The 13,511-nt window shown below is 45.4% G+C and overlaps 1 protein-coding gene across 2 annotated transcripts in view; it reads right to left on the bottom strand.

Moving 5' to 3' along the window:
• Positions 1-5,027: 5,027 nt before the first annotated feature.
• LOC116975083 (interleukin-8-like) overlaps positions 5,028-13,511 on the bottom strand; it is a 28,028-nt gene continuing 19,544 nt past the window's right edge. The window contains exons 1-4 of one of the 2 annotated variants that reach the window (XM_033023795.1): positions 9,121-9,369; positions 8,509-8,638; positions 8,316-8,389; positions 5,028-5,381 (exon numbers count right to left, since the gene is read on the bottom strand). In XM_033023795.1, coding sequence (XP_032879686.1) covers positions 5,353-5,381; positions 8,316-8,389; positions 8,509-8,638; positions 9,121-9,181 — 294 coding nt within the window. In that variant the 5' untranslated portion in view covers positions 9,182-9,369 and the 3' untranslated portion in view covers positions 5,028-5,352. Of the gene's footprint in view, positions 5,382-8,315; positions 8,390-8,508; positions 8,639-9,120; positions 9,370-13,511 lie in introns of those variants that run through there. The other variant, XM_033023802.1, reaches the window with a different exon arrangement.

Below are 13,511 nucleotides of genomic sequence, written 5' to 3' on the forward strand. Positions count from 1 at the left end.
ATTTTTAAGAAAGTTATGGGCTTTTGACTGTTCACGATCACAGCTTTTTTGTTATGTCCATAGAAAATCAATAGGGAACAAGATGCTCATTTCCGAGTATGAAAATGGCCATAACTTTTTAAATACTTGAGATATGAAAGTGAATTAGGTGTCAAATTAAACTTATTTTTATGCTTTATCTGATGGGATAAATTACAGACTTGATTTTTAAAATCTCAAAATTTTGTAACATTGCTACAAGGTGTTCTTCGACTCGGGCAATCCCTTCCGATTCAGGATGAATTGCTTTTACTCCACTTTTGTGTATCTGGAACGGCTTATGAGGTGAATATGGGAAAGGCTCTTCGACCAAGGGCAGCAGGTGCCTGATTGAGGGGTGGTGTGGTTGGTCATTGTGACCTGCTGTGCTCTTTCTGCTGCTTAATCAGGGCATCTGTGTTGTCCCATTACACGGACACAAGGCTCTCAACACCATAGCCAACGCTCCTTCTCCACTTTGAACAGTCATAATTGAGTCATAATTCATAAAAGAGATTGCCGGGAAACACATGTTGCATTTCTACAAGGAGGCTTTGAGGGCATCCCACGAAATATCATCTGTCCCCCTAGAAATTCCTTCCAGTGACAAGGAAGGATTCAAGTGTCCATTTGGGGAGTCAGGCATGAGATGCAATACAATACAATACCATTTATTGTCATTTGAACCTCAAATGAAATTCAAACGAAATTTGTTTTCGGCAGTCATGCAATAACAAAAGAATCAAGACACACACCAACACAATTTACACAAACATCCATCACAGTGAATCTCCTCCTCACTGTGATGGAAGGCAAAGTCTTGTCTCTCCCCTGCTCAAAGTCTTGCTCTCCCCTGCACCCCACTTAGATTGCTAGCGCAACGTCACTGACTAAGTGTAATTAAAGAATCAGTGAATGAATGTGTTGGTCTTTGCGTGTTGAATGATTTAAATTGGATTATCCTTCCCCTGTCGTGTCTATCTTGAGGTTTATGTCACATCTGGAACTTTCACCATTGTATAATTGTTTTCTCAACTAAATACGGAACTGGTGCTTTGAAGGCAATGGTGAAATTCATCACCAATGACAGTTCGCTGAGCGGAATCTGTTGATGACATTCCCTGCGGCAGCCGACAATGAGACCCCTCTGTGGTCAGATGTGCCTTCCTTCATGAGCATGATCAGGATCGCATCATTCTGAAGTCCCCTGGCCATATTTTAAGAATAAGGAGTAAGCCATTTAGAACGGAGACGAGGAAACACTTTTTCTCACCGAGAGTGGTGAGTGTGGAATTCTCTGCCTCAGAGGGTGGTGGAGGCAGGTTCTCTGGATGCTTTCAAGAGAGAGCTAGATAGGGCTCTTAAAAATAGCAGAGTCAGGAGATATGGGTAGAAGGCAGGAACGGGGTACTGATTGGGGATGATCAGCCATGATCACATTGCTGGCTCGAAGGGCCGAATGGCCTACTCCTGCACCTATAGTCTATTGTCTATATCCAACTCTAATGCGATGTGGATGATAACGATGTGGTTTTATGACTGAAGCTCTTCATCACTGAGTTTCAGGACTTGAGCGAGGAAATCCTCTGTTCCTAACGTATTCTTCTTTTAGACACAAGGATGCTGGTTTACAAATAAGGACTCAAAGTGCTGAAGTAATGTGGCAGGTCAGGCAGCATCTCTGGAGAAGACACACAAAGAAATGCAGATGTTCCAGAGTTGCTGTCTAACCTGCTGAGTTGTTCCAGCACTCTGTGGCTTTCCTTGTTTTTTTAGTTGGGAATTGGCTAGCTTTACATCCTACCAATCTGGATTGGTGGCAAGGGTGGACTGAAGAGATCGCTCTGGGATGGGATGGAGAGCACACACATCACACACAGGTGTCTGTCTGAGAAGATGTTTGAACTGGTTTTATCAGTGGGTATTGAATGCTCCTGTGTCCCTGCTGCAATCACCTCTGTCCTTGGCTGTCAGTTGATGGGACCTTAGGTGTGGGATCAGTAATTGATTTTTACACCGCTGAGGAATGTGCACATGTCGGCATGTTGGTGAAACTCTTGTGTTCTCTCCATCCAGCGATCAGTCTTTCGGTCATGGGTTATCTGTTCAACTTTCATGACTTGAACGTCATATGATGGAATGGATGTTCCCAGTGCATGGTTTGAATAACAAGGTTGGCTGTTGCACCTCAACTACAACATGGGCTTTTCAGATTGAGGTCTGGTCCAGAGGGAAAAGATACCAAGAGAACTCAGCTGCACTGGAATTGATCCACACACATCTCTCAAATACACCCACACGCACATACACACACTCACATACACACACTCAACACCCACATACACATACACACACACAACACCCACATACACATACACACACACACACACACACACATCCACATGCGCGCGCACACACACACACACACATCCACATGCATATACACACTCACACATACACGCACACACTCCTAGGGTTCACTTCCCACACCCCATTACCAACCACCAGCCCATGAGACAGTCTCCAGCTCACAGGACATTGAGTTCAAATGATAATTAGGATTAGCAATCAGTGACATCTAGATTCTGTCAATTATTTAAATTTAAAAACTACAGGCTTATGTTGAACTGTAAAGTCCAAGTTCAGGAACAACTTTTTCCCTTCATCCATTAAACACAACAACCTCAAATAAGCTCTGAACTACATAGACTATTATATATGGAGTAGAAACACACACTGAACTTTTTTTTCTCTCTCGTTTATTATATTGTTTACAGTGTACTATGTTTACATATTCTGTTGTGCTGCTGCAAGTAAGAATGTCATTGTCCTATCCTGGACATATGATAATAAAACACTCTTGACTCTGAGCTGGACTTGCTCCCTTCTTTTGCCCAAGGCAGGAATTAAGGTTAATTGCAAGGTCCGGCTGTGATTTTTACAGCAAGGTGGACAAACTGCCTTGGCTCCTGGCAGGTGGGATTTGTTTAATTTGACATCACAGTTCACAGAGACACGGTGGACGAAGAACATGTTCCTGTGCTGTACTTCAAGTCTATTCAAATGTGATGTACTTCAAGTCTATTTAGTATCCTCAACAATCAATATATATATCCAAGGTGTGGGCACAAGTACGGAGTGTGGTTTAACCAGGGCTGGATCTTTTCGGTATGATTCGTGTCATCTTTCCAACTGAATTGTTCCACAAGGGGCAAGTTAAATAAACTCCATGAAATCCTATTGACAACATTTGCTGTGGACCAATTGCTCTCCATTACTCAGTCTATACCATTGATCAAATATAATAATGGATGGGATTTATATAGCGCCTTTCTAATACTCAAGGCGCTTTACATCGCATTATTCATTCACTCCTCAGTCACACTCGGTGGTGGTAAGCTACTTCTGTAGCCACAGCTGCCCTGGGGCAGACTGACGGAAGCGTGGCTGCCAATCTGCGCCTACGGCCCCTCTGACCACCACCAATCACTCACACACATTCACACACATTCACACACAGGCAAAGGTGGGTGAAGTGTCTTGCCCAAGGACACAACGACAGTATGCACTCCAAGCGGGATTCTGACCGGCTACCTTCCGGTTGCCAGCCGAACACTTAGCCCATTGTGCCATCTGTCGTCCCAATATAGGACTAGGGAACATTGCAGCACGGTGGTGCAGTGGTGGAGTTGCTGCCTAACAGCACAAGAGACCCAATTTCGATCCTGACTACGGGTGCTGTCTGTACGTTGTTTGTACGTCCTCCCTTTGAACTTGTGGGCTTTCTCCGAGATCCTTGGTTTTCTCCCACACTCCAAAGACATACAGGTTTGTAGGTTAATTGGCTTGACATGAATTTTAAATAGTTCCTAGAGTGTGGAGGATAGTGTCAGTGTGCGGGGATCGATAGTCGAAGCGGACTCGGTGGGACGAAGGGACGATTTCCGCCCTGTATCCCTAAACTGAACTAAACTAAACTCAAAAAAGGAACTATGTACTGAAGATTAAGAAGCAAAGACATCAATTTCTTTATGAGTTATCCATTTTATTATGTTTTCTTAAATTTGTTTAAAAAATGCTCAACAAAATCAATCACAACCATCAACTGTACAAATGTGTCATTGTTCAACTGAATCCAGTCAGTGAATGTTCCTCAGGGCAAAAATATTGATTTTAATTATTGTACAGACATTACTATTATTTACAATTACATTTACTCCAGTGGTAATCAGACTATTAGCAGCAATACCTTACAAAATGTAGGTGTTTATCATCACATAATCACATCTGCAGAGAATTTGCTTCTTCAGACTAGATAAATCCTAAAATATGGTTTAAGGAGAAAACACCAGAGCTCCAGTTAAAATATCAATGGTCTAAAACAATGCTGGGAAATGGCACAACCCTTACGAGTGGGTAGTTGCTCTTGTAGTTTATGACAAGAATATTTTTTTTCAAACTAGAACAAAAACAATTGGGCAACAGTATTGACATTGGTACATCACAGATTATGAACAGGATTTAAACAGAAATGGGAACAGAATAAAAATGCTTTGGAAACATTTGAAATTAAGTTGCAATGCACCATATGTTCAGCAAAAATGTGGAAGATATTTATTTCATTAATTCCATCATTACCATCCTATCTCGGATCATTTTAATGAAATAACCAACGATAATTCAACTTTATATATTGGCCGACATCCTCTTTCTCTCCTGGTAAAGTGCATGGGTTTGAGATTACAACATGTGATAACAAATTGTTTTCTCCACAGTGGTGTAATTATATTCTCAGTCCAACGAGTATGGTCATGAGAGTGCAGAGAGGATGGTGGAATTGAGGGGTTACGAACTAGGAGTGAATATTATTACACTTAATTTCATGATACTAATAGGCACAGTCCACCAGCTCATCACTGGCTTCCCATGTGTACTGAGTTCAAGATGAACAAGGCCTCCCGAGAACTCAATTATACAGCAGCCAGCATTCTCGTGGCTTGTATTACATTTCAACAACGGATGTTAATTTCATTTCTACAGAGTTCACGTCCAAATCTACCTAAGTTAACACAAACCTCAAAATAAACTTTGAATTTGGCACAAAGATAAAAACCATTATCAGATTGTTTGCTCAGGTATAAACATGCCCCGTGACAGGATGTAAACATGCACTGTGACAGGGAGGAACCCTAGATCATTCCCGGAAAACAATGGAGAGGTGACACTGGACTGAACCACTGGAAGGTGAATCACAGTGTTAAATTCCGCGGCTGAGCCTCCTTCATTCCCCGGCAGATTCTCCTGGAGTAGAATTGAATCCCTTGGATTGCAGCTTCATTTTGTTCCTTTGTGGTGTTTGTTGCCTGAAATGTAATTGATTGCATTGTTAGCCACAGTAATAGCGCTTACAATGTTTCCTGCAGCAGAACTAAGGGAATTAACAAACTGACTTTCCACAAAAAGAAGCAGATTACAACGATTTGGAAGTTTGTAAACACAAACGGCCATGGTGGCGCAGCAGTAGACTCGGGTTCGACCCCGACTACGGGTGCTGTCTGTATGGAGTTTGTTGCAAAGATACTAGTGGTTTGTACGTTCTCCCCGTGACCACGTGGGGTTTCTCCAAGATCTTCGGTTTCCTCCCATACTCCAAAGACGTACAGGTTTGTAGGTTAATTGGCTTGGTGCATGTGTAACTTGTCCCTAGTGTCTGTAGGATAGTGTTGGTGTGAGGGGATCGCTGGTCGGCGCGGACTCGGTGGGCCGAAGGGCCTGTTTCCGCGCTGTATCTCTAAACTAATCTAAACTAAACCTCATTAAACACCTCAGACACTCTCAACCGCCTCCACGCATTCCACTCTCTGGGCCCTCACCCCCTCATCTTCACCATGGATATCCGGTCACTCTACAGCTCCATCCCCCACCAGGATGGCCTCGGAGCCCTCCGGTTCTTCCTCGACCAGAGGAGCAACCTATACCCAGCCACTGACACTCTCCTCCGCTTAGCGGAGTTGGTCCTCACCCTCAACAACTTTACATTTGACTCCTCCCATTTCCTCCAAACACAAGGCGTAGCTATGGGCACACGCATGGGCCCCAGCTACGCCTGCCTCTTTGTCGGGTACGTTGAACAATCCTTGTTCGAGACGTACCAGGGCCCCATCCCCGACCTCTACCTCCGTTACATTGACGACTGCTTTGGTGCCACCTCCTGCACCTACACACAACTGACTGACTTCATCCACTTCACCACCAACTTCCATCCGGCACTCCAATACACCTGGACGATTTCCGACACTTCCCTACCATTCCTTGACCTCACCATCTCCATCGCAGGGGACAGACTCCTGACCGACATACATTACAAACCCACTGACTCACATGGCTATCTGGACTACACGTCTTCCCACCCTGCCCCCTGTAAAGACTCCATCCCCTACTCCCAATTCCTCCGCCTACGCCGTATCTGTTCCCAGGATGAGACATTTCATACCAGGGCATCGGAAATGTCCTCGTTCTTCAGGGAACGGGGATTCCCCTCCGCCACCATAGATGAGGCTCACACCAGGGTCTCATCCATACCCCGTAACACTGCTCTCTCTCCCCATCCCCGCACACGCAACAAGGGCAGAGTCCCTCTGGTCCTCACCTTTCACCCCACCAGCCGGCAAATACAACACATAATCCTCCGCCATTTCCGCCACCTCCAACGTGACCCCACCACTCGCCACATCTTCCCATCTCCCCCCATGTCTGCCTTCCGCAAAGACCGCTCCCTCCGCAACTCCCTCGTCAATTCTTCCCTTCCCTCCCGCACCACCCCCTCCCCGGGCACTTTCCATTGCAACCGCAAGAAATGCAACACCTGTCCCTTCACCTCCCCCCTCGACTCCATTCAAGGTCCCAAGCAGTCGTTCCAGGTGCGACAAAGGTTCACCTGTATCTCCTCCAACCTCATCTATTGCATCCGCTGCTCTAGATGTCAGCTGATTTACATCAGTGAGACCAAGCGTAGGTTGGGCGATCGTTTCGCCGAACACCTCCGCTCAGTCCGCAATAACCTACCTGACCTCCCGGTGGCTCAGCACTTCAACTCCCCCTCCCATTCCCAATCCGACCTCTCTGTCCTGGGTCTCCTCCATTGCCAGAGTGAGCAACAGCGGAAATTGGAGGAACAGCACCTCATATTCCGTCTGGGGACCTTGCGTCCTTATGGCATTAACATTGAATTCTCCCAATTTGGCTAGCCCTTGCTGTCTCCTCCCCTTCCTTAACCCTCTAGCTGTCTCCTCCCACCCTCCCATCCGCCCGCCCTCGGGCGCCTCCTCCTCCTCCCCTTTTCCTTCTTTCTTTCCCCCCCCCCCACCCCCCATCAGTCTGAAGAAGGGTTTCGTCCTGAAACGTCGCCTATTTCCTTCGCTCCATAGATGCTGCTGCACCCGCTGAGTTTCCCCAGCAATTTTGTGTACCTTTAAACCTCATTGATACTGCAGTGTGCATTAACCAAAAGGTACTGCACAATATTTAGTTCCATTTCTATCTCCTTAGAAAGTGAAGTATATTTCAAGACCATGACAGTATTCAGGCATGGGTGTATTAGTGCCAGGTGGCAATTGTGCCAAACCACATCCAGGCAATATCAATAGTTTTAGTATTTATCAGAATGGTTCAGTGAGACCCTGAATCACCTATTGACAATTATTTATCATCCTATTCACCAACTGTAAGGCACAACTCAGAAATGTGATAAATATTCTCCATTTCTCTGCTAGTTCCAACACCCAAACCTGGAGACCATCCAGTACAAAGCATTGTGGTTAATTGGCAGCCAATTTCCCCTTCCTCCCCCTTCCCCTCATCCCCCACCCCGTGTTCCATTCTACAGCCTGTGATGAAGATAACTATTAAATATTTCATTCTTAATATCCATGTTTTGAACAGAAGACATCCTTCATTGACCAGTGGCAGCTGTGTTCTAAAATGTGTTACAATCGGTCTCAACATTGTGAACAGCGACCATGAAACCAGCCAGCGCTCCTGCACTTGGTGGCTTCCAGTATCACAACCTCTGCTTCTGGGAACATTAGTAATGAACATTGGGTGAGAGGACCTGGGGCTCTGCTCTGATGCCAACTTGAGTAAAATATCAGAAAGTGTCCAATGTTAGTGGGAATGTTTAGCAGGGAGGAGCACACCGTGCCCTCTAATACGGAGGACAGCACTCACACGGCAAATAAATCACGGCATTTATTTATTCACAGCGGAAATCTGAATTCCGGCAAACACAGAACACTGACCTTTCTTAATGAGTGTCTCCAACCACTTGGCTTCAAGATCCACACACACCTTCTTCTCATTTTTCAGCGTGACACTGTAAGGAGAAGATGACATTCAAGCTATAATTCACAGACATTCCAATCATTTTAAATTACAGAATTTACAATCCGGGAGGGAGTAAGGTTGAGTTGTTGCTCTGACTCATTTACTCACATTATCTCTGCGTTCTCGCAGTGAGATCCACTGGGAATGAATTTCAGACTCCGGATGGACTTTGTAGGAATAACTTTAGCGCTGGTCCCAGTGCAGTGACACCGTCCATGTGCTACTAGGATCGGAATACCTGAGGAAAGATTCATTCAGATTTAATCGTGGAATCGATGGGACCAAAGCCTGCAAAACGTTCTGGTACCTTCTCCAGCCCTCTTGTTTAATTAATGCACGACCCAGAGAGAGATATTGGATGTCTGCACAAACACCTTCACTAAAGTTGCGAGTTTCACTTAGCAGCTCAAACACAAAGACAAAAGAGCAGCCACAATCCATAAACATATTGTAACTACAGTTTGAACAGTTTGCTGGTACATTTCTTTCTACATTTGTAGTCAGGCTGCTGCATCAGTTTTACATTAAAACGGATGGTTTTGATTTCAATTAAATGTGTTTAAAGGTTTCTCACACACAACAATGTTGCATTGTAAAGACTTTTGGAAGTTTAATTGCATTGCACATTGTAAACAGCACATGAACCGGGGAATCATATATTCATACTTTGTGCTACAGTACAATAAGGAATAAATCGCAGGGACAGACATCTCAACATACCCTGTGCAGTGACGACACACAGAAGGAGGATGAGGATGGTCACACTGGCTGCTCTGTCCATCTTCCACTTTGTATTGCTGATGAGATGTCTGCTGAAGGATCTTCTTCCCAATGCAGCAACTCTCTGCTGAATCACGTTCTGCTGCAGAGGACCAGTCAGCTCCTATTTATGGGGATTCACTTTTCTCATTTGCATTCTCTTCTGCAGTGAAAGCTGTCAAAATCTGTGACGTCCCGGGGGAGGGAATTTCCCTGCTGTCTTGATAAACCTTTCACTTTCACAGACTGCTGTAAAATGAAGGGTCTCGACCCGAAAAGTCACCCATTCCTTCTCTCCTGAGATGCTGCCTGTCCCGCTGATTTACTTCAACATTTTATGTCTATCCTTTTAACCCAGCATCTGCAGTTCCTTCCGTCCAAGGGTTTGTTATAAAAAAGAATAATCCAGTTCCGGGCTTTGCTCCTCACTCACGGGGAAACTCCGCAGCTCAGAGGAATGAGCTGCCCACACAGTGAAGCTTAAACCTGTGATTTCCATGAAATAGCTCTCCCTTTCACAGTCTGCACGTTGCAGTTCAAGTCGTCAACTTTATTTGTCACATACACAAACAAGATGTGCAGTGACATGAAAGTGGCAATGCCTGCGGATTGTGCAAAAGCAACAGAACATAATAGAACAGAACCATTGTTTACATGTTAGAAAAAATATATTAAAAAGACACAACACAACGGCAAATTAGTCCCTGGTGAGATAAGAGTTTACAGTCCTGATGGCCTGTGGGAAGAAACTCCGTCTCATCCTCTCTGTTTTCACAGCATGACAGCGGAGATGTTTGCCTGACAGTAGCTTAATTAGGGAAGGGACTGTAGCTTAATTAGGAAAGGGGAAATAGATTATGAAAGAAAACTGGCAGGGAACAAAAAAGGTTTTTATAGATATGTGAAGAGAAAAAGATTAGTTAAAACAAATGTAGGTCCCATGCAGTCAGAAAACAGTGAATTGATCATGGGGAACAAAGACATGGCAGACCAATTGAATAACTACTTTGGTTCTGTCTTCACTAAGGAAGGCATAAATAATCTGCCGGAAATAGCAGGGGACCGGGGGTCAAATGAGATGGAGGAACTGAGTGAAATCCAGGTTAGCCGGGAAGTGGTGTTTGGTAAATTGAATGGATTAAAGGCCGATAAATCCCCAGGGCCAGATAAGTTGCATCCCAGAGTACTTAAGGAAGTAGCCGCAGAAATAGTGGATGCATTAGTGATAATTTTTCAAAACCCTTTACATTCTGGAGTAGTTCCTTAGGATTGGAGGGTAGCTAAAGTAACCCCACTTTTTAAAAAGGGAGGGGGAGAGAAAAAGGGGAATTACAGACCAGTTAGTCTAACATCAGTAGTGGGGAAACTGCTAGAGTCAGTTATTAAAGATGGCATAGCAGCACATTTGGAAAGTGGTGAAATCATTGGGCAAAGTCAGCATGGATTTATGAAAGGTAAATCATGTCTGACGAATCTTATAGAATTTTTCGAGGATGTAACTAGTAGAGTGGATAAGGGAGAACCAGTGGAGGTGTTATATCTGGACTTCCAGAAGGCTTTCGACAAGGTCCCACATAAGAGATTAGTATACAAACTTAAAGCACACGGTATTAGGGGTTCAGTATTGATGTGGATAGAGAACTGGCTGGCAGACAGGAAGCAAAGAGTAGGAGTAAACGGGTTCTTTTCACAATGGCAGGCAGTGACTAGTGGGGAACCGCAAGGCACAGTGCTGGGACCCCAGCTATTTACAATATATATTAATGAATTGGACGAGGGAATTGAATGCAACATCTCCAAGTTTGCGGATAACACGAAGCCGGGGGGGCAGTGTTAGCTGTGAGGAGGATGCTAGGAGGCTACAGGAGACTTGGATAGGCTGGGTGAGTGGGCAAATGCATGGCAGATGCAGTATAATGTGGATAAATGTGAGGTTATCCACTTTGGTGGCAAAAACAGGAAAGTAGACTATTATCTGAATGGTGGCCGATTAGGAAAAGGGGAGATGCAACGAGACCTGGGTGTCATGGTACACCAGTCATTGAAAGTAGGCATGCAGGTGCAGCAGGAAGTGAAGAAAGCGAATGGTATGTTAGCATTCATAGCAAAAGGATTTGAGTATAGGAGCAGGGAGGTTCTACTGCAGTTGTACATGGTCTTGGTGAGACCACACCTGGAGTATTGCGTACAGTTTTGGTCTCCTAATCTGAGGAAAGACATTCTTGCCATAGAGGGAGTACAGAGAAGGTTCACCAGACTGATTCCTGGGATGTCAGGACTTTCATATGAAGAAAGACTGGATAGACTTGGCTTGTACTCGCTAGCATTTAGAAAATTGAGGGGGGATCTTATAGAAACTCACAAAATTCTTAAGGGGTTGGACAGGCTAGATGCAGGAAGATTGTTCCCGATGTTGGGGAAGTCCAGAACAAGGGGTCACAGTTTAAGGATAAAGGGGAAATCTTTTAGGACCGAGATGAGAAAAACATTTTTCACACAGAGAGTGGTGAATCTCTGGAATTCTCTGCCACAGAATGTAGTTGAGGCCAGTTCATTGGCTATATTTAAGAGGGAGTTAGATGTGGCCCTTGTGGCTAAAGGATCAGGAGGATATGGAGAGAAAGCAGGTACAGGATACTGAGTTGGATGATCAGCCATGATCATATTGAATGGCGGTGCAGGGTCGAATGGCCTACTCCTGCACCTATTTTCTATATTTCTATGTAGCAGCTGGAACAGTCCATTGCTGGGGTGGTAGGGGTCCTTCATTATGTTGCTGGCTCTGGATCTGCGCCTCCTGGTGTAGAGGTCTTGCAGGGTGGTGAGTATAGTTCCCTTAGTGTGTTCGGCCGAACGCTCACTACTCTCTGCACAACCTTCCTGTCCTGGGCAGAGCTGTTCCCAAACCAGATTGTGATGTTACCGGACAAGATGCTTTCTACAGCCCCTGAGTAGAAGCACTGAAGGATCCTCAGAGAAACTCTGAATTTCCTCAGCTGCCTGAGGTGGTAAAGGCGCTGCCTAGCCTTACTCACCAGTGCGGCAGTGTGTGTAGTCCATGTCAGATCCTTTGTGATGTGGACTCCCAGGTATTTAAAGCAGCTCACCCTATCCACAGCAGTCCCACATTTACCTCCAGTGGCGTGTACGTCATCGGATGTTGTGCCCTTCCAAAGTCCACAATCAGCCCCTTAGTTTGAGTGACATTCAAGAGAAGGCTGTTGGCCTGACACCAGAGTGCCAGATCAGCCACCTCCTCCCGGTAGGCCTTCTCATCGTTATCGGAGATTAGGCCCACCACCACTGTGTTATCAGCAAACTTGATGATGTTGTTGGAGCTGAACCTGGCAACACAGTCATGTGTGTACAGGGAGTAAAATAGGGGGCTAAGGACGCAACCCTGGGGGGATCCTGTGTTCGGGGTGAGGGAGTTGGAGGTCTGTCTCCCCATCTTGACCACCTGGGGCCTGGCGGTGAGAAAGTCCAGGACCCAGGCACACAGGGGAGAGTTCAGCCCCAGTTCCAGCAGCTTCTCAGCAAGACTGGTGGGGACTATGGTATTGAAAGCTGAACTGAAGTCAATGAACAGCATCCTCACATAGCCCCCCTTCTGGCCGTCAAGGTGAGAGAGAGCGGTGTGCAAAACCTCATCCGTGGAACTGTTCAATCCGTATGCAAACTGCAGCGGGTCCATGTTGCGATGGAGGAAGTTGCATTTTCGTACCCCAGTGCCGCAGTTTTTCACAATATTCATGATCCTAAACAGTTTCTACTTTGGATATAATCGCCAATTCCAAAGATGATTCGGTGTGTCGGTGCAGTGGTGTCAGACATGGAAACATGTAGGTCTAATTCCCCTCAGTACTTAGTTCTTAAGTGTAATGGAATGGAATGTTTTATTGAAAGCATGGTGAAATTCTTCACTGTGAAATTCTTTGCTTACATACCCAAGTTAAGCAAATAGTTGCCACATAAACGGCACTGATAAAATTACAAAGTACCCCAAGCTGGCTCCTCCCTTGTTCTCCCCCCCGGCACCCTCATCGACCACTGCACCGCAAACACGGCTCCACCGCTACCGCCAGACCCCGTCCTCTCATAGAGTGATACAGTGTGGAAACAGGCCCTTCGGCCCAACTTGCCCATACCGGCCAACATGCCCCAGCAACACTAGTCCCACGTGCCCGTGATTGGCCCATATCCCTCCAAACTTGTCCTATTCATATACCTGTCTAACTGTTTCTTAAATTATGGGATAGTCTCTGCCTCAACTACCTCCTCTGGCAGCTTGTTCCATACACCCACCACCCTTTGTGTGAAAAAGTGACCTCTCAAATTCCTATTAAATCTTT

Source organism: Amblyraja radiata, chromosome 1, assembly GCF_010909765.2.
Source record: "Amblyraja radiata isolate CabotCenter1 chromosome 1, sAmbRad1.1.pri, whole genome shotgun sequence".
NCBI lineage: Eukaryota > Metazoa > Chordata > Chondrichthyes > Rajiformes > Rajidae > Amblyraja > Amblyraja radiata.